The sequence below is a fragment of the Sceloporus occidentalis genome, unplaced genomic scaffold (assembly GCF_023333645.1).
Source record: "Sceloporus occidentalis isolate IW3139 unplaced genomic scaffold, rSceOcc1.0.p SCAF_4, whole genome shotgun sequence".
In the NCBI taxonomy this organism is placed as follows: Eukaryota; Metazoa; Chordata; class Lepidosauria; order Squamata; family Phrynosomatidae; genus Sceloporus; species Sceloporus occidentalis.
The window spans coordinates 122,594,623-122,621,852 of NW_028316984.1; the positions used below are offsets into that span (position 1 = coordinate 122,594,623).

The window sequence follows — 27,230 nt, forward strand, 5'->3', positions numbered from 1 at the left end:
TCCAGGAAAACATGGTTTATAGTTGAACAAAATTCTAATCACTTATCACAATAGTTACACGGGATTTGAAGGACTAGAACCATATTTACATATTTATATGATGCAATAAATTGGGGGTGGGGTGGGGTTGTCATGAAGTAGGCAAGGTGTTCATCCCACATTCCAGAAGGCCTATGTATGATCAGAGACTGGATGCGGGATTTAAAAACATAAAACAGCTTCCTGTCAAATATTTTGAGTATCCTGGTATATATATTTCTAAGTTAATTTTAAAATATACAAGATGTCATCCCAAAAGTTACATAAATTTAAGCTGCAGATATTTTGCTCATTTACAGCATAAATTAATAACAGTACAGAATCATTATGAAAACAGCATGCCTATTTTTACCCATTTTATTAGCTGTTGCAAACCAATACTGTTTCATTAAAACAAGAGAAAAAGAAAGCACCATTCTTGTTTAAATAAGTTTTAAATATACACTGGTCTCCCCCCCCCCCCCCAAATCCTGTAAATCTCTTTGCAAGAATAAAGCTCACTACACTGTCTCGTTTCTACCTCACAAATTCTCCCTCTGATAATAAAAGCAAGACAAAAGGAAAACCTGCCTGTATTATCTGATCAGATGTAAGCCAGAATCAGCACCAGCTTTATGCTGAAGGAGCCAATGCCAAATAATTATTTGATACTCAGAAATATTATCTCCCTATAGAACTGAGAAAAGAGTTTGTTTTTTAAAGTCTGTTCAAGTCTGGCGTGGACAACGTCCAGAAGGAGCAGGAATGTCCAGTATTCTGCGCCGATCTTCATATTCATCAGTATCTGTTGAGTCTTCATCCTCATCCATAGCACATTCATTATGATGGGTTTCCTAAACACAAGAATCAAAACACAGATTTAGACAGTTTCTATGCGAAACCCTCTTAGCTAAATATTGCTCTAACTTTTGCTGTCATCCCATCTAAAAAAAATTGAGAACCACAGAAGTTAAAAACATTAACATCTTCGTTGTTGTTAACTGTCGTACTGTCCATCTTGATCCTGTGGATGAGACATCTCCAAGACTCTTTATCTTCTGCAGGTACGTGGCCCTTTATTTCTGCCAGGGCTTGCCTTCCACCTACAGACAAGCCTGCCTATAGGGAGGACTGACTGTACTGCTTTACAGTACCTACAAAAGTTATTTATCACTCTTCCCTTTTTTTTGCCCATGATTAAAGTTGGCAAGCAAGCAAGTTAATATACACATTTCTGAAAATGTAAGATTACTACTCATATTAAAACTGCTAAAAAAAACCATTTCACCCATTTTATTCATGACGTATATCAGTATACTTGTCTTAAAAAGTTAAATGTAACAATTTACGGGGGGAAAGGTATCAGCAGTATGGGTTTAATAATAGTAGTTTCAACTTACCATGCGAGCTATAGATACTTTGAATGTTGGGCAAACCATATGAAATCTAGGAATGGTGACATTAAAAAACTTGTCTTTGTAGTAAAGGCAATGGAATGTATAGTATCCTTCCATATACCCAGAAGTAGTGCCAAATGTAGTGCAGCTAGTGTATTCATAAACTCGACCAGGACTGATTATTGGAAATTCTCCTGCAGGAACCAAGTAAACAAAATACTTCAGCCTTAGAACAAAACCAATCCAATTAAGACAGAACTACATGTTATAATAAAATAGACTAGTTTAAAAAGTTCTTAAACAAATCATTTTTATGTTGGACTGGGGAAATGTAATCATGAACCCACACACCAGCCTGCAGGTAAAAACTGTCCTGTAGATAATATCTGTACAGGCAAATAGCCAAGAAGGGGTAATTTTAGGCAGAAACTAAGGAGGGGCTTAATTTACATAGTAGCCCAAAGCTTTTTTGGTGTTTTTTTAAAGACAATTTTTAAAGAAAAAAATTACTTTGTATTTCAAATCAACAAAACAAACATGTCAATCACCAAACAGGTCTCCAAACAGACAAAGTCCTGAAATATTCCTTACCTACTACACCAGGTCCTTGAACCTCATCAACATCACCTTTGGCATTAGTTATTCTCCAGTACCGACTGTCTAACTGACAGGCCTTCTCTGGAAGTGCATCTTTGGACATTTCAATTCTAACAAATTACACAAGACTCATTTGAGTGATGTCTCACACACAGCAACACAACATCACAAAAATCCTTGACATTCATAAAATACTGTTCAGAATTTGAAACTGTTTCTAGAGCTATGGAGAATTATTTTAAAAATCAGCCTAGATGGGCTCTGCAATATTTGAGGAGGAAAGCAGAAAGCATTCAAGAGAATTAAATAAAAATAAAAAATTAGAAGAAAATAAACAACAAGCACTGCTGTCAGGTTATAGTTCTTTGCTGATGTATACTACTTTTTATATAAAGCACAGGATTCCTAACTAAAAGATAGTAGTGAAGAAGCACTTAGCCTCCAGTGCACATCTAAGTAACCTTTAATAACAAGAAGAAAATAGTGAGACAATATCCAACAGCTGGCTCTAATGCTTACACAGTTTAAAAATATAACAATCATTGGCAGGGGCAAAAAGTAAGTTTTTTCTCTAAAACAAGAATATAACAATATGATACCAGAGGAATTCAACACTCTAGCACAAGAAATATTACTCTAAGGAGACAGATCTTGAAAGGAGAGTCAGCATCTAGGCTGCTACTTACATAAGGAATGTCGACCAGAAAACAATATAGGAGGAGAGTCAAATGCAGAAGTCATTTCAATGCTTAGTAAAGCCTTGTCTAATTCAGTCAACTTTTTCCTTCTCTTTAAAACAATTCTAAATGCAATGTTATGCTAGTAGACATCTGCAATGTGACTTCTTTCCATTCTCCTCCTGGAAGCCCGATGTGCCATATGAAAACCTGCTGCAGATTTTCTTCAGCACTATGAAGCAGTTTTTAAGGTTGTACAAAGATGTACTGATGGAAGTACTTCCATGAGTAGAAACTGATTCTGCCCATAAACTATGATTGTGAGTTTATATTTTAAGTAGTTTCTTTCTTTCTTTCTTTCTTTCTTTCTTTCTTTCTTTCTTTTTAAAGGAAGTTAGCAAAGAAATCCTCAAGTCTTGTCGGTAACATATTGATAAAAGTAACAAGTTAGTTTAGTTATTCCTACCTGATTCGGTAAGTGAAGAAATAATGAGGTGGATGTACTGAACTGAGTTCAGGCAAAAAAGACGTAGAGACAGAGACAGTAATATCTCCCGTTGTTGCTACACAGTCCTTATCATGAACATATCTACAAACAAACAAACAAAAAGCTTCATTTATATACCACTTCATACTGAACTAACAGTGTCTAAGCGGTTTACAGCTGTAAGCTAATTGCCCCCAAAAGCTGTGTACTCATTTTAGCAACCTCGGAAGGATGCAGGCCTGAGCAAGCTTGAGCCCCCTTAGCTGGGATTGAACTCACAACCTTATGGTTTTGAGTGAGTGACTGCAATGCAGGCATTTAACCACTGCACCACCAGGGCTCCTCAGTGTCCTCATCAGATATTTTAAGGCAGGTTTTTTATTTTATTTATGTAGGATATTTATTTCAGCCACAAAGGTTTTCAGAGAAGCTTACAAATTGCTAATCTGACAATTCCCTGCCCTCAGTTTTACTAAAAACTAAGTTGCAGCACAGTCAACAACGAGGAGTGCTTGGGGCACTACTCCAACAACTTTGGCAGACTACATGATTCCCACCAAAGGGGAAAATATACACTGAAACATACACTAGTATAGTATAAAGGACAATTTTCACATTACTATTTAAACACTGTACAGTACTACAGTTTAAACCGAACCAGTATAAAATGACACAAAAAAACGACATTTAGGTCAATACACATGCTTATCTACCAATGATAATGTGTGTATGTATAGCTGGCCCTCAGTATCTGCAGGGGATCCATTCCGGACTCCCCATAGATACCCAAACCTGCAGAAGCTCAAGTTCCGTTGTCCCCAATGGCTGTGCGTGCACATGGCCCCACCACCATTAGGGACAATGGGACTTCAATGGTGCCATGTGCACGTGGCTGCGTTGTCATTAGGAACAGCCCTCATGAAGTCACACCACCACTGGAGACAATGCAGGCTTGCTGTCTGCAGATACTCAAATCCACAGGTGGCAAGCCCATCAGTACAGAAGGCTGACTGTATCTATAAAGTTTATTCTAATGGTCATCTATTCCAATGACTACCTCCTTATATCTGTTGATCACAGATACTTATATCACAGATACTTGTAAAAGCAATGTTTTATACATGAAATCTGTCTTTTTAAAAAGGAGTTATAGATCTGTACCAACTCGTGCAGTCCGTAGTTATTTCAAACCTCTCCTAATGGCAATATTGTGAAAGATATACAATTAAATGTTGGTCACCCAAAGATGAACTAAAATATGCACAATTTTTTCCCGTTGAATCACACTCCACCAGTTGTTTTGGATAGGAAAACAGAGTATGAAGCACTGAACACTCACAAGAACACAATGCCTCAGATACTAGAATGACTCATGGAAGTGGTTCTTTAGCTGGAAAATGTACAATTACTCAGCCCACAGTTTTAACTGGTTAGGATTTTTAATTTTGTCTTAATAAGTATTTAATTCATTCCAAAGAACAGAATATTTCACTGTAGTTTTTTACCCAGTGCACTCCATATTTCCCAGTTCCTTTTTTTTGTTGTTGTTGAAAAAAAATATTCCCAAATTTTCTTGATTTCTTCTGGACTTTCACATCTTCACATTCTAGGGCCAGGCCACAGTGAAAGTAAAAATACATTTTTGGTTATTTTGGTTAATCCCAATCGGATGCTATATTATTATTATTATCATCATCATCATCATCATCATCATCATTAGAGTACTTATACCCCACCCACTGTAAAATAAAAGTCATAGTACCTGAAAATCTGGTCTCGGATAATGGGATAGCCACCTGTTATTACATTGTTTACATAGGAGGTAAACCATTCCAAATAGGAGCTACCTAAATGAAAGAAAGATTTAACAAATAAATAAATAAAAGGTCATTCAGTTGATTAAAAGTTATATACAAATACTGTTTTTAAAAACTAAAACCTCCCTGATAAAGTAGACAAACATATATTATTTCCATATCTCACAACAAATAACAAATGATGTGCCTAACAACAGGAGAGGAAAGGGCTACCAACAAGGAAGGCAAGGGCTTCTGTGAGCGCTTAAGAAAAATATTAGCGCATAGAGCCCTGGTGGCAGAGTGGTTAAACGCCTGTACTGTAGCCAGTCACTCACAAACCATAAGGCTGAGAGTTGAATACCAGCCCAGGGGCTCAGGCTCGACTCAGGCTTGCATCCTTCCGAGGTCGCTAAAATGAGTACCCAGATTGTTGGTTGCAATTAGCTTACACTTTATAAACCACTTAGGGAGTGCTTAAGTGCACTGATAAGCGATATAGAAATGTGCCTGCTATTGCTACTTCTATTGCTAGATTAAAGAAAAAAGAATGGTCCAGTAAAGACTGACATATTCAGTTCCCTCAAGAAACACTTAGACATGTTGAATGTCAGCTGGAGACGGGATGACATACCTTTCTATGGGGTGATAGCTTATGCTATCTATATGAGCAGGGGAAGGCTTTGAGTTAGTATGCTTGAGATATATTAACTTGAATCTTTAATCCTTCTCATTCTATCCAGAATGATATACACCTGGTGTGGGTAATCACAAAACATCCAGGTTATTGGTACTATCATTCCAGCATCTAAATTGCCATCAGTTAGCCACTCCTCCTGTAAGTGGTTTTCAAAGGCATCTCTGTATTACCAATAACAATGAGACATAATTCCAGGTTCATCCTGGCTGCTGTGAATAAGCAGAATAGCCTTAACTAACTGCACAAAAAGTGTGTGTCTGTGCATCTGGCTATGGGCACTAGCCTGCTCCTCGTGTACAAGAATCCTGGCTTATCATTATGTGAAAATGCAGCATGAAGTCTGGGAAGATTTCAGTATCAACTAAAAAGCACTTCAACCCTTTCTAATTGCCCTTCTTAATCATACATTTACAGACAATTTCCCATCCTAAACAGTATAAAGAAGAAAGGGTAAGTAAAAGTACTATGCTCCTGATATCACACTTTTTCAGTTTGGGTTAGAGTAGCATCTTCAGCCAATTCATGAATCTGAGCAACCACCACTTCAGTCTACAGTGCTTGACTGTGGTTTAGTACTAGATGAGAATAAAGCCATGCACCTAAAGAGGCAGCTCAGGACTCTTCCTAAGGAGGTGGAAGAAATTTTCCATCTGTTTGTACACTTCAATTGGTGTCATTTTGTTCGGAACAAACTCTTAATCTTAAGACAGAAACTGAGGCACCAAACTATATGTTATGATAAATGTGTAGTAATTTTTTGCTTACTAAACACAGGTGTTTTAAAGCAAGCCATCAAAAATGACAGCCTTCTCTCAGTCAGCATTTCCCCCCACTTGAAGAACATGATCTGAAGATGGAGGGTTAAGCATAATTCTTTCTCTTAATTACTTCTTTCTGGAAGTCATCCCCACCAATTCTGCAGAAAACTGGAATCTAGCACCCAAAATTCCCAGACTAGTAGTTATTCCTGAAGGTTCCTGCAAAATTTCAGGAGCCCTCCGAGGCACGTGAGCCATCACAAGATAAGAACACTGTTCTGCCACTTGGCATCAGCACTGCAGCAAAGTGTGGCTACAATCCTAGTAGACAGACCTCCAGTATTTTGTATATAAGGCATGATTTTGGCATAGAAATGCAGTGGGAGTATGGCTGGTGCATGTTCTCAAATATGGATTTGGCCTGACCATATAACCCCAGTATGGGAACAGACTTTAGAATGCCAAATATAGGATTTCCTATAGAAAATGGAAAACCAACTTCTAAGCATTCCTTCCACCTTACAAAGGAAACAAAGGGGTGAAACAGAATGCCCCAAAAGGGCGGCTTCTGCCCCTGAGAGAGCTGGGTTGAGGCCACAGCACCCACACGCCACAGCTCCAATCTGCCATTTTTCGTGCCCAAAAAGAAGTGGCAAAATATTGCTCCTTTTTGAGCCAGCAAAAAGCTGCCCCCCTGCCATGGCTTTACAGCCCCCATGTGGTGTGCCACTGGAGCACTCTGAAGTCAGCTGCCAGCGGGCAGCTGGGAAGTGTGAAGCCAGCTTCCAGGTGTCTTGGGGGTGTACGCCACACCTCCAGCTGGCTTTTCATGCTAGTCTATACCAGCTCAAAGTTATTTATATGCATGTGGTTATAGTTTAATGTACAATTTGTTCTCCACTGGGCAAAATATACACTATAAACCAAAAGAGCACATTAAAACAAATTGTAGCAATCAGTAAAGTTCAAAACAAGATTGTGGTTAAATAGGTCTCCTCTGAAGTATTTGCCATTCAAGTTCTAAAATACTTTACCTGTAATAAACATATCAATTGCAGAGGGATTACGTGCCATTTGATCCTTAAAACAACATGAAAAAGAAAAGTTATTTATATTTCAAGACACTGGATTCTCAAGACGTATGACTTGCACTATCAGCTACTGAGCTTTCTACAAAGATTCTATGGAAGAATTTTAGAACTGGATTTTCCAACAGCAATAAAAGACAGAATAACTAGGATCATTTGTATGACTAAGTTTATATTCCAAACTAAAGTTTGTGAACATTTCACAAACAAATCCAACTTTGTAAATTTAGCTTAATTTTGTTATGAAGCCATCAGGAATAGCAAATCATTTTTTAAAATAACTTTTCACTGATCACTCCTGCCTTTCCAGGTCACACAATATATATACCCAACTCCTTTCCAGGCAAGCATTCTCTGAAGATGCCAGCGAAACATCAGAAAGAAACTCACCTAGAACATGACCATATAGTCCAAAAAACCCACAAAAAACTATGGATGCTGGCTATGAAACTCTTCGACTTCACAGATGGAGAGATTCTTACCAAAATGAACTATGACATTCTATCTCCTTAGAATTTATGTTTTTATGTTAAGATTTACTATGAAGTAAGAAACACATCACAACTTTTTCATATCTTAATTGAGAATATATCACTGATTTTTTAAATATTATGGTAACTTTGCAACCATCTTCAGAATGTTAAATATCAGCTCCAAATTAGAAGATTGTCAAAGGAAGGAAACTAAGGCCTTGGTATTGCACAGATGAAAAAAGTTGCATTACAGTATGTTCAGGAAATGGAAGCTTGGTTTCCAGGCCAACAGGAATGATTTTATGAACGGAAGTGAAATGTCCCTGTCCTACCAACCCCACAATTTTAAGGGGTCTAAAATCAGATGGGTAAGCAGGATAATTTGCCAGTTTATTTGCAAATCTGAATATATGGTCTTAAAAGAATGAACTTTTGAAAATATAGCTTATCTAAAGGTTTGGGTGATTAGAGTGACATGATGTACTACAAAATTTGATCTACTATTTAAAAGCAAAAAAATTATGTCTTTTTGCAAGAACAAGTTAAAATGCAATAGCCAATGTTGCATTATATATTTCTCACTACTAATAAAAAGGTATCATTTTGCTGTTGTGTTTTCCAAAAACATTGCTAAACAGTGTTGTACTATTATTTCACTACATAAGCTATGGCACAAATAAGTCCTTGTGCAGATGTCTTAAATCAGCAGAGGGCTTTCTACAGAATAATGAAATATAAAGCTGTCAATATAAGATTAAATACTTTCAAGAGTAGGAATTTTTGCAAACCCAAGGAAAACCCAAAGTTATATCATTACACATTAAAGACCAGAAAATGAGTGTTTGGGCAGCTTAATTTTGAACAATCTTGCAGAAAGAGAAGGGTGTGCTGCCTTTCTATCAACGGAGGTACAGACTCTACTGAGTAAAGTTTTCTTTCTGCTGTCAAATTAACCTTCTACTTCTGTCACTGCAATTACAGCCATTTGCTATTAACCTGCTTCAGTTAGAATATTTGAACATTCCTGTGACCTTTGGCCATTGATGGGAAAAGGGCTCACAGATGAAAAACAACTGACTTGAAACAGTCTACACACAGAGTCATGTTATGCCTACCATATACTGCATCAATTTCATCTACTGAAGCAGGTGAGCATCATTAGTGTTGTCTAAAGGATCTATTTAGAAGTCTTTCTTACTGGACATTGGTAGAAGATCTCATAACTATTGCGACCCTCCACGTTCTCCAAAGCCATGTACTGACTCAATCCGGTGTGAATGCAAAAGGTTAAGGGAAGGCACTGTTTCAGCCCTAGCCGCTGCTGAAAGCCACCAGCTGCCGTGTCAATGTCCAACAAATCCTCAGAGCGATAGTGATTGGAAAGTGCCATGCTTCCCATCAACCTTTATACCAAGAAAAAGAAAATAAAAGTTTAAATTATTTTAATAAACTTATAAGAAAAGTAGCACCAATGATTTAAAAGACACAGTTCAAGTATATACATTCTTATACAGGTAGGAAGACTGTATAAGAATGTATAGTGTTGTTAAACACTAATTACAGCTAATGTTAAATCCTTACCCTGGAACAACTAACTTTTGTCCATTATGGATCCGAAATGAACATCTATAGTCATCCGGAAGTTTGCAACCAATCTGTGCCTCCACTGCATCCAAATCTTCCTCCCGTACACTCTCTGCAAACATTCAGGAAATTTCACATTTTAGCAGACATCTTCAGACAACAAAAACTATGCATGCTATACAGAATAACTGGAGACCCAGTCCTAAACTCTTGACCAAGCCCAGTTTACATCAGCATAGGTGACAACAGATATTTAGAATAATCTCTCAGAATGTCTCTCACCGTTTACTGCTTCTGAATTTGGAATTAATACTTATGTAAGAAACCATGCAGAGTGGCTTCTAATATTTTCTATTAAAATGTAAGCACTACTTATAAAGAATAAGTAGGATTATTTTAAGGAAACTAGAGTATCAGAAGCCTATTATTATTTTGAGCCACAACAAACAATCTGAATAGTAACTTACTACTGTCATCCCTCTGTATCCATGGATACAACCATCCGCAGCTTAAATATATTTATATATTTCAAAAAGCAAACCTTGGCTTTGCCATTTTATATAAGGGACACCATTTTACTATGCCATTGTATTTAATGGGACTTGAGCATCCATGGATTTTGGTATCCACAAGGCTCCTGGAAACAAACTTCAGCAGATACCACTGGAGTTTAAAGACAAAAATTCTAACTGATAGCCAGTGAGCTGGACCCGCGCCGATTAATTCTGCTAAATCCCTGCCACCAAAATTTGGCCAAAGAAGTGATAACCAATAGTATCAGTTTAAAGAAGAAATTGTTTTCAAGACCTGTATAGTCAAAACTACATACTTTTTATAGCACAATCCTAAATGTCTACTCAAAAGAAAGACCCAGTGAGGCCAATGGAACTTATTTAGGAATGTAGATAGTTATTATATATCTAATCATAAAATCATAGAATCATAGAGTTGGAAGAGACCGCACTGGCCATCCAGTCCAACCCCCTGCCATGCAGGAAATCCAATCAAAGCATCACCAATAGATGGCCATCTAGCCTCTGCTTAAAGACCTCCAAAGAAGGAGACTCCACTACACTCTGAGGGAGTGTGTTCCACTGTCGAACAGCCCTTACTGTAGAAGCCCCAGAGTGTTTAATGGAAGGCAACATCGGCGACTCTGTCGAAACCTTGATGACTAACTGGAATAAAGATCTTTCCAAGGCTGTCGACACAATTGCTCCCAAGTGTCTTTTTCAGCCCACTCCAAATCGAAATCCATGGTATACTGAGGATCTTAGAAGGATGAAGCGGGCTGGACAATGACTAGAGCACCGCTGGAGCAAAATTCAACGTTTATCTGACAAGACACATGATAGGATCTTTCTTAAAGCCTATCGTGTGGCAATAGCTGCAGCAAAGAAGTCTTTCTACTCTGCATCTGAGTCTGAGAAATCTCGTCTAGCAGAGCTTTTCAAGGTGGTTAAAAAGTTAACTCAAACTCCTTCCACCTTGAATCCTCTTTTTCAGTCTATGAGAGCCTGCTGTGATGCTTTTAATGATCACTTCGCAGATAAAATCTCTCAGATAAAGGCTGACTTAGACACAGGCATTAACACAGAGTCAACAAGAGAGGTGTCTAGTGACTCCGTTATGAGGTTATCTTGGATCAATTTCAGTCTATGAGTACTGATGACGTAGACAAGCTGCTTGGTAAGGTAAAAAAGACCACTTGCCCTCTCGATCCCTGTCCATCTTGGCTGGCCAGCAAGGGAGGTGAGGCAACTCTTAAGTTACTACAATATATAATCAATGCCTCCTTCAGGGAAGGGTGTTTTCCATCAAGTTTAAAATTAGCAGTGGTGAAACCCATTATAAAGAAACCTTTCCTTGATCCCCTGGACAAAAATAACTACTGGCCAGTATTCCTTCTTCCCTCTTTGGGTAAGGTGATCGGGAGGGCGGTTGCCAACCAGCTCGAAGCTGTCTTGGATGACACCGATTATCTTGATCCATTTCAAAATGGCTTCAGGTCAGGATACGGAGTTGAGATTGCCCTGGTCGCCTTGGTCGATGATCTCCGTCTGTGCAACAACAGGGACAGTGTCACCCTCTTGGTGCTCTTGTACCTCTCAGCAGCCTTCAATACCATAGACCATGGTATCCTTCTGGAGTGCCTAGGGGAATTAGGAATCGGAGGTCCTATATCTCGGGCAGGTTCCAGATGGTGTTGCTTAGCGACAGTTGTTTGGGGGTGCTTCTGGATTCGTCGCTTCAATTGTCTTCTGAGATTGACACGATAGCCAGGAGTGCCTCTTATCAGCTTCGGCTGATATGCCAGTTGCGTCCCTACCTGGAGCAGCGGGACCTAGAAACAGTTGTACATGCTCTTGTAACCTCTTGTCTTGACTTCCGCAATGCACTCTACATGGAGCAACCCGTGCCATGTCCAGAAGCTTCAATCGATCCAAAACATGGCAGCCAGACTGGTCGCCGGAAAATCCAGGTTTGACCGAATTACACCTATTCTAAAGTCACCACATTGGCTGCCTATTAGCATCTGGGAACAGTACAAGGTGTTGGTTATCACCTATAAAGCCCTACATGGCTTGGGTCCAGTCTACTTGAAGGAACACCTCCTCCCATATAATCCTTCCCGTACACTCCGTTCCTCTGGGGGGAAAAATTTACAACCAAGAAAGACCAGACTGGCGGTGACCTCCCGGCAATCCTTCTTGGTGCTGCCCCAAAAACTTAGAATGACCTGCCGGAAGAGATTCGCCAATTATCCTCATTGGAGGCTTTCAAAAAGGCAACAAAGACCCTTCTCTTCCAGCGGGCCTTCCCAGATTGATCATGTCCAGAACCGATTGAATCCACCCTCCTCACCACTTCCTCACTCGCGGAATGTGCAATAATTTTAATGTATTGTTACATATATTTTAACTATGTTTTATTGTTTAATTTTAAACTGGGAGGGAGGGTGTTTGCGGGTTTATTGTTTAATCATTGTGCACTGTATAATCATGTTGTTACCTGCCTCGATCCCCAAAACGGAAGAGGTAGGATATAAATAAATATTTCATTTCATTTCAATCAATCAATCAAATTGTTGTCCATACTGTCTTGAAGGTCACACTTCTACATATGACATTTCCCAAAAGAAGCACACATGTTAAACAAACATTTTTACTTTCTCTGCCTCTAGACAATTATATTACATCAAAAGTTCAGATTAATACAATTTCTCTTATTTCACATGACAGAAATAAAACAAGGCTAAAAATGACAGAACTGGTGCCTACTCAACAACTTAGAACAAAAGAAGCATCAAACAGGAAGAAACAAACAGAACATCAAATACATTTTTAGATAGCCTAGGATGGTCATGAACAAACACTAGTTTGTGGCAGCCGCACGACGTATGCCCCAAGTCTACCCCCAAGCCACACAACTGGCATTACAGCACTCCTTTGGCATGGCGTTCAGATGACACATGCCAAAAGGAAGGTTGGAAAGTGCTGCCGCAATGGCACAAGCACCCTTTTTCCAACTTCAAAAGGAATGGCATTTTGCTGCTTCTTTTACAGCTGGCAAAGCGCTGGATCAGGCCTGCAGTGTGCAGTTGCTGTGGGCCTGATCTGGCGCTGAAAGGACCTCTCCTTAGTCTGTAGAATCAGTATGTAGGGAGATTTTGTAGCACCTTTGAGACTAACTGAAAGAAAGAAGATAGCAGCATGAGCTTTTGTAGACTAACATACATCTGAAGAAGAACTTCTTTTTTTCAGTTAGTCTCAAAGGTTCTACAAGATTTCTACTTGAGTTTACATATAAAATGGGGGAAATTCATGTTGAGAGAATGATATTCTGAAGTTTTGAAATATGTTTAAAATATTTATATAAACAATACCTTTTAAAGAAGTAATCATCCGAGGACAGCGTTGCAACAAATATTTTTCCAAATCATCCCAAGCCTTTTTAAGTGTAGCATAATACTGAATATACCTTCCTAAATCAGCATAAAAATCTATAAAGATTGCTTTCCAGCTCTTATTTCTTCTGGATTTCTCAGCTCTAAAAAAAAACACAGAAGCACATATATCATTTGCAGAAATATCAAGCAGTAGTGAAAAATATAATCTTCATGAAATTCTCTATGTGTCTCCAATTTAACTCATTTTCATTTTGTGGGGAAACTGAGGGTCAGTTTTCTAGAATATGTGTACATGCACACGCCTGCACACACCTGTACCTTAGCGTACAATTCAAAATTAAATATACTATTCCCATTTAGTAGGAAGGTTTTATATTGAACCTTCACTTCCTCACAGTTAAAAACACAACTGAATGTTTTTACATAGAAAAGCTACAGAGAAATGTAAGGTACTGCACTTAGGGCGGAAAAACGAAATGCACAGATATAGGATGGGGGACACCTGGCTTAAGGAGACTACGTATGAAAGGGATCTGGGAATCCAAGTAGACCACAAGATGAACATGAGTGAACAGTGCAATGCGGCAGCTAAAAAGGCCAATGAGATTTTAGGCTGCATCAATAAAAATATAGTGTCTAGATCAAGGGAAGTAACAATGCTACTCTATTCTACCTTGGTCAGGCCTCACCTGGAATACTGTGTCCAGTTCTGGGCACCACAATTCAAAAAGGACATTGAGAAACTGGAGCATGTCCAAAGGAGGGCGACTAAAATGGTGAAGGGTCTTGAAAACATGCCCTATGAAGAACGCCTTAGGGAACTGGGGATGTTTAGTCTGGAGAAGAGAAGGTTAAGAGGTGATATGATATCCCTGTTTAAATACTTGAAGGGATGCCATATTGAGACGGGAGCAAGCTTGTTTTCTGCTGCTCCAGAGAACAGGACACAGAACAATAGATGCAAACTGCAGGAAAAGAGATTCCACCTCAACATTAGGAGGAACTTCCTGACAGTCATGGCTGTTCAACAGTGGAACACACTCCCTCGGAGAATGGTGGAGTCTCCCTCCTTGGAGGTCTTTAAGCAGAGGCTAGATAGCCATCTGTCAGGTATGCTTTGATTGAGATTTCCTGCATGGCAGGTGGTTTGACTGGATGGCCCTTGTGGTCTCTTCCAACTCTATGATTCTATTATATTCTATGTTAAAGTTGTTGTTTAGATATTCTTTTGGGTTCACATTCTTTCCATATGCTTGAAATAATGAATATAAGAAAAAACTAGTATTTCAAAGTGCAAATAGGTGTATCATAGAGTAGAACAAGTATAAATCCAATAAATAAATAAATAAAATGGGACAGCAATTCAGAATCATTTTTCACAGAAATAACCTACCACTTAAACAAATTTAGTTATTCTGTTATACCTACAGAAAATTCATTGCCAGCCAAAGACTAAGCAAAATACTATTCTTAGAGAATAAACTGATGGGTGATGCACTGGTTAAACAGTTGGTTAAATTACTGCTACATCTGTTTTTAATCCAAGAAATGTTGGTGCTATATTTCTGGGGAAATTTGTACTTCTGTTCAAAAATTTAAATTAACCAGGAAAGATGTTATTAAAACGAGGTGTATGTACATAGACCTGTTTAAAATTTGCAAGGCTAGTTCATAAATAATCACTATGGATAGATAATACAATTAATCTTACCACTGGAAGGAGAACTTTGAACCAGGTGGTGTTGTGTGCCATCAAGTGTCAGATATTGACTAACAATTTCAAAGACTCAAGTCTAAAACACACTGCAGAAATAATCCAGTTTGAGACAGCTTTAACTAACCTGTCGTAATAATAGAAAATGCAGGAACTCTAGTATTGTGAGACATTTAGCCTTCCCTGTCAGAGCACTCTGGTGCCACAATAAACTACAATTCCCAGGATTCCCTAGCACCAAGTCAGGGCAATTAAAGCAGTTTCAAACTGGATTATTTCTACAGCGTGTTTTGGACATCAACTCTCCTGTCTAATGATCCTTTCTATCTTTATTTCAGACAGCTAAGTTAAAGCCTTCTAGTAGAGGCTGCGTTCAAACAGACAGCCATCCTCCATAAAGTAAGGCATATGACTATATTAACACAGCTGGAAGTCCTTCTGGACAAACATATATTAGCCATACTTACTCAGTCAAAAGCCAATATTTCTTACAGTGCCTCCTCCACAGTGGATCATGACTTGAAAGCTGATTTAATCTACGACTTACATAGCAGCAGCTGTAAATAGAAATTACACCAAGAATAATGAAGATAAAGAAATCAAAATGCAAAATTTGAAAAGTTAAAATTTTACATTGTTTTACACAGTCCTATCATTAATTGTTCTGCATGCTCTAGCTCAGTAGCACCACATCATATGCAGCTCAAACTTTTATAAATTGTGTAATATGGTACTTATGAATGAACTGCATGAGCAAAGTTATGCCAATTTAGGTAAATTCTCATAAATGGACTTTGGAGATTGTACTCTAGAAAAACAATTCTATCAGAAGTCAACAATTCTCTCCACCTTGTTTTTCCAGTATCATGCTCTCCTCTACATCCTGTCTCCTAGTTCATAAGATGGGAAAGGGAGTCATAAGCTGAGACCCAAACAGCCCTGTGCTTGTTTAGAAAGCATACTCCAAGTTGATGTGAGATTAGAAGCATCTCTTAATTGTTATTAGAATTAAACTAGAAGTTCCCCCACTCATAGAATCATAGAGTTAGAAGAGACCGCAAGGGCCATCCAGTCCAACCCCCTGCCATGCAGGAAATCTAAATCAAAGCATCCCTGACAGATGGCTATCCAGCCTCTGTTTAAAAGCCTCTAAGGAAGGAGATTCCACTACGAGGGAATTTGTTCCAACGTCGAACAGCCCTTACTGTCAGGAAGTTCCTCCTAATGTTGATTTTGTTATTTTAGTCCCATGACAATGTTGGTGGTTTTAGTTTTTAAGGCCTGTTACAGACAGCCAAAATAAAGCTGCTTCGAGTCACTTTGGAGGTATGGTATTTCAATGATGCATGAGTCCTAAGAGTCTGGAAGCTTCACCAAAGCTGCACTCCAGTCCTTAGGACTGGAGCATGGCTTTGGTGCGGCCTTTGGACTCTTAGGCCGCATGTATCATTGAAATACCATACCTCCAAAGTGACTCGAAGCAGCTTTATTTTGGCTGTCTGTAACAGGCCTAAGTTTGTGGTTGATTTTTAGTTCTATGATTGGCAGTGTATTATACTGTGATGGAATCTGTACTGTTGTACTTTTATATTTACTCTGGGATTTTTATTATAATGTTGCTATCACCTTTGATCAACAGATACATATTCCTATTGCCTTCCTAAAAAAAATCTGATCTATATCATCATGACAAACAGCAGGACCATCATGTGAAATGAGATCTTATTCATCTGATACAGTCCAGGATTGATTAGGTCAAATCTAGGAAACTCAGGGGCTCTTTAGACCAACCATTAAGGCCGGCCTGGGGACGGAGTCGGGGCATTCCTACTTTTTTGTACCACTGGATATTCTCTTTAGGTAATGGAAATTCTAAAGGCAAATAAGGCTATGATGAAAATGTGTGGCATATTTTTGCTTAACCCCATCCCATCTCTTACCATACTTGAATTTTTAATACACAAAGGGATCTTGTATTACCTGAGACTATGAAAAAAGTAGTAGCATAAGGAAGTAGACCATCTATGAAGTTTATACAGTACTACAATTTATTTTGCACAGTTAGTCTCAAAGGTGTTACAAGATCCCTTTGCATACTAATATTCCAGACTAATACAGCTATATCTCTGAACTGAATTTGCAATGTTACTTCTCTTAGGAGTTTATCACATCAGGAAAATTGGAAGTTTAAAACGGTAAGAACCCGTTATTAACTCACAATCGCACAAATGGTTTTCACACGCAAAGAGCTGTTATCCCATGCAGAATCTGAGATCAATCTGCACTTGTGTGCAAATAGTTTTCACATGAAGGGAACAAATGTGCCTCCTGATAATGATGAAAGCGCATGCATCCCGAAAAAGCAATCAAATGAGCAAATGATTTTCACACATAGACCACGACAAATCTGTGTCCCTGCCTTCCCTCAGTAGCTGTTTCTTTTAAGAGCCCTGGCTATGTGGGAAGGCTGAAGCAGGAGACAGACAGGCATACACAGGAAAGAGCGAGGGGGTACTCTGGCTTTTCTCTATTTCACTTGCTGTTCCCTGCCTTTTCCCCAGAAGCTGTTTCTTTAAGAGCTCTGGCTTGGAGGAAAGGCTGAAATGATCCCCAAACTGTCCTCTTTAAGGGATTTTGGACTTCAGCTCCCAGAAGCCTCAGCCATGTTGGCCAATAGCCTGGGATTCTGGGAGCTGCAGTCCAAAATTCCTTAAAGGGGACAGTTTGGGGATTGCTGCAGCTGTAGCAGGAGAGAGAGAGAGAGAGAGAGGGAGAGAGAGAGAGAGAGAGAGAGAGAGAGAGAGAGAGGAGGGCGCCGGGACTCAGGCAAGCATTATTTTACTTATTCCGCGGCACTGGAAGTAAACTCGCCTCAAAGAACCATGGCATATCTGGCAACAAACACAAGAACAGGGAGAATCCTCTGAATAAACCACAAGTAGCTTTCACACTACAGCAACTGCACACACACAAAAAAAGCAAATTCGTGAATGAAATGGAAATGAATTTCCAATATTTTCCGGAAAATGCTTATTTCCTGGTTCTTGTCACTTGTCAGATTCTAAGCGGTTTGCGCACAACCTCGTGTGAAAACCATTCATGCAATTGTGCATAACACGCTGGATAACTGCAGGTTCTGACCCTTTTAAACTTCCAATTTTCCCAGTATGATAAACTCCTTAGTTACTATCATTTTCTAAAATATAACATACTTTTTCTTCTAATTTTAATAAAAATTTATTTTATTTGAAAACTCTGTACAAGTTGATCATTGTTGTAACATTAAACATGTGGAAGTCTATTTCAAGTATATAGTATTTGAATGCTTTTTTTCTTATTTTTCCTAAACGGGTATTTTCTTTTTTACAATATTGATGTTTATAAATTTACACATACAGTATTATTTTTCATTTAATATTTTATGTGCATTCAAGATCTTTTCACAGTATGTCACTTTCTTTACTGATTAAATCTTTCTAAACATTTAATTCCTGTCCTAACAGGACAGTCACATTTTATTGAGAAGTTTCACAATATTAGACTGATACTATCGCCTCGAGATTCTTAATGTCCATGAGTTTCAGCTAGGTGCAACACACAGTTTTGTTGGGGTTTCTTTGTGTTGATTTTTATACTTTTGTTTTTCCGAGGGAGCCCTGTGCCTTTTAAAAAATTGAAACACGATGCAAAGAAGCTGGTGTGAGTACTCAGATGAGAATTAATACCATTCAATGGAAGGAGGGATACAAGTGCACGCGTTTGATCCTATCCATGGGATGGAAGGACCTGGTGTAAAAATCTACAGACAGTTCACCACAGAGCAACCAAAGGTATGACTTGGGATGCTCCAAGGCCAAAGAAGAATGCAGACAAAGAATGCACCCAAAGCACAATATCAATTAAACTAATAGAGAGACAGAGTGTACACAGAATGAAAGGAACCCTATCAAAATGTGGAAGTCCCTTAACATCACTAAACTGAAGGCATAAATCAGGGGTAGGCAACCTTTTTGAGCCAGGGGCCGGGTTGCTGTCCCTCAGACAACTGGGGGGCCAAAGCCAAAAAATAAATAATTAAATAATTAAATAATAAATAAATATATAAATAAACCAGGACAAATATAGGACAAAATTTTCAAATGGAAGACACTTTTTTTAAAAAAAATGGAGGACATGCGAAAAAATTTGCTGATTTTTAAAAAAATGTTAATATAAATGCATGTTTCTGAGGCTTCTATAGACAATTGCCCCCCAAAGGCCCCGGCGGCAATCGGCGGCAGGACCGGGCTGGGGCCGGTCCCAAGGCCTCGCCGGGCCGCATCCGGCCCACAGGCCGCAGGTTGCCTACCCCTGGCATAAATTAACCTGGTGCTCCAGGCTGGGGTGCACCAACAGAAAACCCTGGAGGAGCTGCAGCATCCAGTTTGACACTGTCACCACTTTAGACCAACAGAGACTGAAGAAATGTGTGCACTCACACGATACAGATTGATAAACAGAAAAACAGTAGAAACATGTAAAGTCACTGATCTACTGCCTGCCTATCAAAGCACATGAACTATGTTTGAGCAGCTTTAATTGTGGTACTTCAGGAATAGATGTAAACACTGATGACCAGTGGTCAAGTTCAGAGGCACATGCCCATTCCAGTTTATGCCACGTAGAATGATATGGTATAAATGTGCAGTGATGAAGCAGCCTAGTGCACCATGATTATACAGTAGTCTCTCGATTATCCAACATAAATGGGCGGGCTGATAGTTGGATAGCCGAAAATGTTGGATAATCTGGAGGGTCCAAGAAAAGCCTTGAAATCACTATGAATTGCAAACATATTGAAGTTTTACTGCAGTAACAGTAAAAGTAACATTGCAGTAACGTTATAGGAATAACATTGTAATGTATAAACAGTCCTCTAAAAATGTAAAGAAATTAGTGATCAACACTGTGATGTACAATATGTACTGTATAAACAGTTCAGTCCTCTGAACATGTAAAGAAATCACTGAGCATCAACGTTGGATAATCCGGAATGTTGGATAATCAAAGGTTGGATAATTGAGATTCTACTGTAATGTGGGGACAACACTAGCTGAACTGTACTCCCAGATGGGATGAATTGTGTTGGGATCTTCTACCAGTTGATCTAGAACAGGCAAAAGATCTACTAATCAAAGATCTAATGTAGGATGGTACCATTTGACAAAATAAGCCTCCTCCCATCACTAGCAGAACAGTGAATAAGAAAACCAGCAGATGCTGCACCACATGGGGGAATCTTGCTTGCAAAGAACCACTGAAGCACCCAAGTGACATGCTCTGATTGTCTGTCATATCGGACATAAAGCAAGGCCCTTCACTGATACACTTCCCTCAACACAGATAATTTTGTTACTAGAGTAGAAAACTATTCTATGATACTATTAACATAAGTCTTTCTGAAAATACAATAAAAACAGTCATCCCCCCCAGCTTATTTCTGTTTCTTTCTTTGGAGGGATTTCAGAATAAGGTTGTTTTCAGTTGGAAACAATAGTGATAATATTTTGGGGCACATGTATTATGTTGTACAATTATGCTGTACAATAACATCCAAAATGAAGTTACTTTTTTATGGGAGAAAATGAGTACAAAAAATACTGTACATAAAAAGGCTCTGGGTACTTGAATAATGTGCAATACCCCTCATTCGACATATGGGGCATTTTATCTCCTGAAATACACTGGAATACTCAAAGAGTATACCCCACAATACTCCAGAAGTCATTGAAAGTTTTTTTCCCCTTATGCATCTGGATGAGATTCAGCATAGTACATGGCTTTCATTTTCTCATTATATGTAGTCTTCTTCAGTATACCTATCTATATTTTCCTTTCAGTTTCAAACATTTTGTTAAGCCATTTCATGAAATTTGTTTCCAAGGGTGTCTCTGCTGATTATTCAGAGACATAGCCAGGTTAGTCTAGAATATCAGTATGCAAAGGGATCTTGTAGCATTTATTTATTTATTTCAAGGACTTATATTCCACCTTTCTCCCACAATGGGATTCAAGGAGGGTGTTGAGACTAATTGATGCATCTAGGGAAATAGACCAACAGCTGTTACACATTGCAGAAATAAAACAGTTTGACACCACTTTAACTGCCATGGCTGCATTCTATGGAATAGTGGGATTTGTAGTTTGGTGAGGTATTCAATCTGGTCTATCAGAGAGCTCTGGTGCCTCAGTAAACTACAAACCCTAGGATTCTGTATGACAAGAGTCATTGTAGTTACAGTAGAGTCAAACTGCTTTATTTCTGCAATGTGGATACACCCCAAGTCTACGAAAGCTTATGCTACAATTTCGTTTGCAGTTAGTCTCAAAGGTGCTACAAAATCCCTTTGCATTCTGCTCATTATTGTCTGCTTATTTTATCTGCAGGCTCAAATTCACAAACACAACAGGCACACCCATGTTCCCTCTGTTTCAGACAATGACTGTTATGAATCTTCTTTGAAAGACACCTCTGTCCTTTTTTAGGACATATTATGAAATAACACGATTGTGATTCAGGCTAAGGTTCCCATGGCTGACTAAGAGAAATGGTAGCTTTGCCTTCCAACTCAACCTATCCTTTCCCCCAGGCCTCATGGAGATCAAAAAAGAATGCTTGGTTTGTTTGCAACCACTCACAATATTCCCTCCTCCCACAAGCTATGTTCCTTATATGAATATACATTTTTTGTTCTTCAAAGATCTTCCAAGAGTTCATGCTTAACAGAAGGATTTTTGCCACTTGTAGCTAGTGAGGAGGAAGAGATATGTTGGACTTTTTTTTCTCTAAGGGAAAAAGTGGATTAATTCCTGTTATATTATTTTCTTGCATACTGAAGTGCCTTCTTGTGAGCTTGAATTTATACCCTGGGTCCATTTTGCTGGTTCCATCTTAAATGCACAGGAGACATCTGCTTGCAAATGGGGAAATGATTACTAAATTATCAGTAACTGTCAGTAACAGGATCAAAAGCTATGCCATATACAGTGATATTTTTGAAAACTGTTTTGAAAAATTCCATGGAAACTTATATGTATGAAGAGCCCATCTATTTTGGCCTCATATCTACCTTTCATTAAATCAATGGAAAAATTTCTATTGCAAGGGATATAAATTATCATGCCAATTACAGAATCTTTACTAGATTGTTCTACTCAGATATTAACAATGCAACCCACTGATAGCACTTTGCCTGCCTAGCCACTATCAACATATGCTGCCACAATATCCCCACTAAACATTAGCAGTTAGGGATCAAATTTAAACATTTGCAGGGACGTATATATATAACTGTCTCCTGGCATAGATATATTTTTAAAAAAGAAGCCCCTTGAGGCTGTGAATTTGATGAGTGAAATGATGGAGGGGGAGGTGTCTGCTGAACCTACTCCTCTGTGTCTCTTTCTCTATATACAATATACAATATATTTTCTGTCACCTTGTGGGAAAGTAGTTTGGAAGATACCATTTCCGAATGGAGAGAAGAAAAGCAGAAGAAATAAGTCTAAGCACCCATCCACCCCATCAAATGAAAGCAGAACCTCCTGTGGCTATTTTAAAGAACTCTCTTTCATTTTGAAGAGATAACTAATACATTTTCCTGCGTAACACTAGATCTAAGCAAAATTAAGCAGAACTTGGAACGAATATTAACATGCTGAAGCCACCCCTAACTGAGCAGGATGATGCTCTGGGATAAAGAGCATCATCCTAGTACAGCTCAGTTATGGCTCTGTTCAGTATGTCATATTGATTTCTAGGGGTGTAGCCTTTCCCATCACTATGAATGGATGTGAGAGGTGGACAGTTCAGAAAGCGGATAGGAAGAAAATCAACTCATTTGAGATGAGGTGCTGAAGAAGAGTGCTCAGGATGCCATGGACAGCCAAAAAGACAAATGGATCCTAGAGCACATCAAGCCAGAAATCTCCCTGGAAGCCAATGAGCCAAAACTGAAGCTGTTGTAGAACTTACTGGAAAAGACAATAATGCTAGGAAAGGTGGAGGGTAGTCAAAAGAGAAGTAGACAGCATATTAAATGGATAGATTCAATCAAGGAGGCCACAGCCTGCAGGATCTGAGCAAAATGGCTGAGGATAGGGAGGTTTGGAGATGTCTCACTCATGGGGCTGCCATGAGTCTAGGCCAGCAGTTCTCAACCTGTGGGTTGCGACCTTTTTGGGGGCCGAACAACCCTTTCACAGGGGTTGCCTAAGACCATCGGAAAACACATATTTCTGATGGCTTTAGGAATCGAGAAACCACAATTTTATGGTTGGGGGTCACCATAACATGAGGAACTGTCTGAAAGGGTTGTGGCATTAGGAAAGTTGAGAACCACTAGTCTAGACTAACATGAGGGCAGTTAATAACAACAACAAAAACCATGCAAATCCATCACAATGCAAACAACAGAGAGTCATCTTCAAGTCTTCAAATTTAGGCTGCACCTGCATTGCAGACATAATCCAGTTTGACACCACTTTAGCTGCCATGACTTAGTGCTATGGAATCCTAGGAATTTTAGTTTGTTGTGGCACCAACGCTCTCTGACAGAGAAGCTAAATGTCTCAAAAACTACAGTTCCCAGAATCCTATAGCCCTGAGCCATGACAGTTAAAGCTATATCAACTTGGATTATTTCTGCAGTGTGGATGCAGCCTAAGTAACTTTTTAGGCTCTGGGACTCTGTCTTCCTTTTAGCCCAGGGTGACCAACTGTTCTAACTGTAAGAAGCCACCGCAAATTGTAGGGCATTCAAGAAAAATGTAGGGCACTGTCAAATAATAGTGAAAAACGCTTGCATAAATATAAATCCATGCTCCTTAGTCCTGCTGAAAATGGAAGACATTTCAACAGTCCTCCTGGACAGAAAGTTGAAATATAGGGCATGTCTTGGGGGATGAAAGGAAGACGCCTGGCCTCTCCCTTGGAGGAAGGATTAAGCTCCCTTCCTTTAAAAAGAAAAATAAATTTCACCCATGCACTTCTCCAGCAAGAGGGTTTGGAAGCCCCTGATTTCTACCATGGGCCCCAAGAGGGCAAGCCAGCTTCAGCCGCCTCCACAGAGCCAGAGCACCTGTTGAAGCCACTGTGAAAGAAACCTGCTTGCCTGTCTGTCTGTCAGCACCAGGGCAGCCTGAGGTGCTCCTCCTGGGACCCACCAAGCTTGTCCAGGCAGAAATGAACGCAGGAAGGAGGGAGCCACAGAAGGCAACCACCCACCTGCCTTCCATATTCCACTTAGCAAGCACTTCAGTGTGAAGAGAGAGGCAACCAGTGGTGTGGTGGTTTAAGTGTTGGGCTAGGGCTCTGGGGAATAATAGGCTTTGAATCCCTCTCAGCCATGGAAACCCACTGGGTGAACCCGCATCTGAAGAAATGTGTCAAGAAAACCCCACGATACGATCACATAAGGGTTGCCATAAATGACCTGAAGGTACACAGCACAACAACACTCCCTTTCTCCCCGTAAGCTCAACTTCATACAAACACACAACAAACCCCTTTCGCTTTCTCTCCATTAAGCTCAACTTTACACACATACACACACAAAACCACAAACCCTCTTCACCCCCTTTCTCCTTCATAAGCTCAACTTCACACACACACACCACCAACAACAACAACCCCTCTTCATCCCTTCTCCCTCATAAGGTCAACTTCACACACACAAACAAATAACAACAAATCTCCTTACTCCTCCATAAGCTCAACTTCACACATGCACACGCCTCACAACAACAAACCCCCTTCACCCTCTTTCTCCCCTGTAACCTCATCTTCACACACAGTTTGCCCTTAAACTCCTTGACTGCCCATTTCTTGCCCCACAAGAAGGCCCTTGGGTACCAAATGGTCTATGATTTGCACCAAACAGGGTGACCAGAGGGTCCTCTTTTTCCAGGACGGGGCCTCTGCTTCCACCTCCTTCTGTTCAGGTGGGATTCCAAAAGGACCTCCATTTTGAGCATGACCAAGAAGCACGGATTTATATTTACATGAGTGCTTTTTAGCTTTTATGGGGTCATATCCTAAGAGCCCCGCTGGCACAGTGGTTAAATGCCTCTCCTGCAGCCACTCATGATGATAATAAATAACAATAATAATAAAACTTTGATTTGTATTCTGCCTTTCTACTAGAATATCAAAGCGGTTTACAGATTAAAACAAAACCACAAGGTTGTGAGTTCAATCCAGGCAGAGGCTCAGGGTTGGCTCAGCCCTGCATCCTTCCCAGGTGGCTAAAGTGAGTCCCCAGCTTGTTGGGGCAATTAGCTTACACAGGTTGTAAACCGCTTAGGGGAGCGGTCCTCAAACTGTGCTCTTTAAGAGGTTTTGGACTTCAGCTCCCAGAATCCCAGACTATTGTCCAAGTGGCTGAGGAGGCTTCTGGGAGCCAGAGTCCAAAATCCCTTAAAAGAGCAGTGCCACTCTGCTCTGCTTTTAAAACGGTGAAGGCTCTGGAAACCATGCCCTGCGACAGTGGTCCCCAAACTGTGCCCTTTAAGGGACTCCAGCTCCCAGCATCCCAGGCTGTGGGCCAAGGGGGCTGAGGGGGCGTCCAAAAGCTCTCTTATAAGGAAGGGCACGGTTTGGGGACCACTGGTGAGGGAGGGAGACTGTGCCTTTCGAGGGGGTTGGACTACAGTTCCCAGAAGCCTCAGCCATGTTGGCCGATAGCTTGGGATTCTGGGAGCTGGAGTCCAAAACGGAAATGCAGCTGCTGTTGCTGCGCCCTCCATTTTGTCCTCCTGGGCGGCAGCGAGGGGTCTGTTCGGCGCCCTGAGAGCGGTCGGAGCACAGCCTCCTTCCTCCTCGGGCAGCCCTTCCTTCATCCCCAGCCCCAGGGAAGGAGAGGAAGGGGGAGCTCCGGGCAGCCAGGCAGGGAGGAGCCCACCTCATCAGGTCCCTGTAGTCGAGGAAGCTGAGGATGAGGAGGAGCGGGTCGGTGGGCAGCAGCTCCAGGCTGAGGGGCGGCGGGTCCAGCTCCACGGAGGCCGCCATCTTGACGACGACGACGACGACGACCACGGCGCTCTCCGGCTCCTCCTTCGTTGGGGATGGCCTACTAGTCCGAGGAGGCGGAGGAGGAGGAGGAACCAGAAGCACTAGGCCGCGGCCTGCGACGACGACGACGAGGCCGAGGCCGAGTCCGAGTCTGTATTCCTGCTCAGAACGGAGGACGTTCCAGAAAAGATGGAGGACCTGGCCCAGTCAAAGCGTTTAAAAACCCCTCTCCTCCTGTAAGAGGGCATTGATGCTTCTTAGCCATGCTCACATGGAGGACCTGGCGCAATCAAAGCTGGAACGCGCGCCTCCTAGACTAGATGTGCCAGTCCCTGCTTCTTAGTCATGCTCAGCATGAAGAACATTGTGACATTCCTCCAGGATGGACGCTTGAAATGGAGGACGTGTCCTGGGAAAGGAAGAAGCCTCTTCACCCTCTGCCACAGCACTGAGCTAAAGTGATGGGAACCATGGAGTGGGAAGAGGCCGCAAGGGCCCTGATCCAGTCCAGCCCCATTCTGCCATGCAGGAAATCCAAATCAAAGCATCCCCATTGACAGATGGCCCTCCAGCCTCTGCTTAAAGGCCTCCAAAGGGAGTGTGCTTCACTGTTAAGCAGCTCTTACTCTCAAGAACTTCCTTCTGCCATTTAGGTGTAATCTCTTTTCCTGTAGCTTGCATCCCTTGTTTTGTCTCCTAGTCTCTGGAGCAGTGGAAAACAAGCTTGCTCCATCCTCAGTGTGACACCCCTTCAGATACTTAAACAGGGATACCATATCACATCCTTACCGTCTCTTCTCCAGGCTAAACATCCCCAGCTCCCTAGGTCTCATGGCTGAGCTGGGAATCAAGCTCTGGTCTCCAGAGTTGTCGTCCATTGCTCAAACCACTCTGCCACGCTGGCTCTTAGGGCCCTCGCTTACTAAACAATTTGTAGTGCTATGATTCCACTTTGACTGACATCCTATACAATCCTGGGAT

At 40.5% G+C, this 27,230-nt stretch overlaps 1 protein-coding gene across 1 annotated transcript; it reads right to left on the reverse strand.

Annotated features, from left to right (window-relative positions):
- On the reverse strand, positions 1-26,495 carry LOC149314574 (F-box only protein 3-like). The gene is made up of 11 exons (XM_089521409.1): positions 26,140-26,495; positions 15,667-15,756; positions 13,462-13,625; positions 9,573-9,687; positions 9,190-9,394; positions 7,465-7,510; positions 4,939-5,023; positions 3,156-3,278; positions 2,007-2,122; positions 1,419-1,609; positions 1-872 (listed from the first exon to the last, which is right to left on the reverse strand). Exons 1-11 carry the CDS (start codon positions 26,244-26,246, stop codon positions 747-749), a joined length of 1,368 nt encoding a protein of 455 aa, XP_089377535.1. The 5' UTR covers positions 26,247-26,495; the 3' UTR covers positions 1-746.
- Positions 26,496-27,230: the final 735 nt, after the last annotated feature.

Coding starts and splice junctions, on each gene's coding strand:
- LOC149314574 (XM_089521409.1), bottom strand. CDS start 26,246: ATGGCGGCCTCCGTGGAGCTGGACCCGCCGCCCCTCAGCCTGGAGCTG. Junction 9,395..9,572: donor CAAAAGTTAGTTGTTCCAGG/GTAAGGATTTAA, acceptor CTTGGTATAAAG/GTTGATGGGAAGCATGGCAC. Junction 2,123..3,155: donor TTCTTCACTTACCGAATCAG/GTAGGAATAACT, acceptor GTAATTTGTTAG/AATTGAAATGTCCAAAGATG.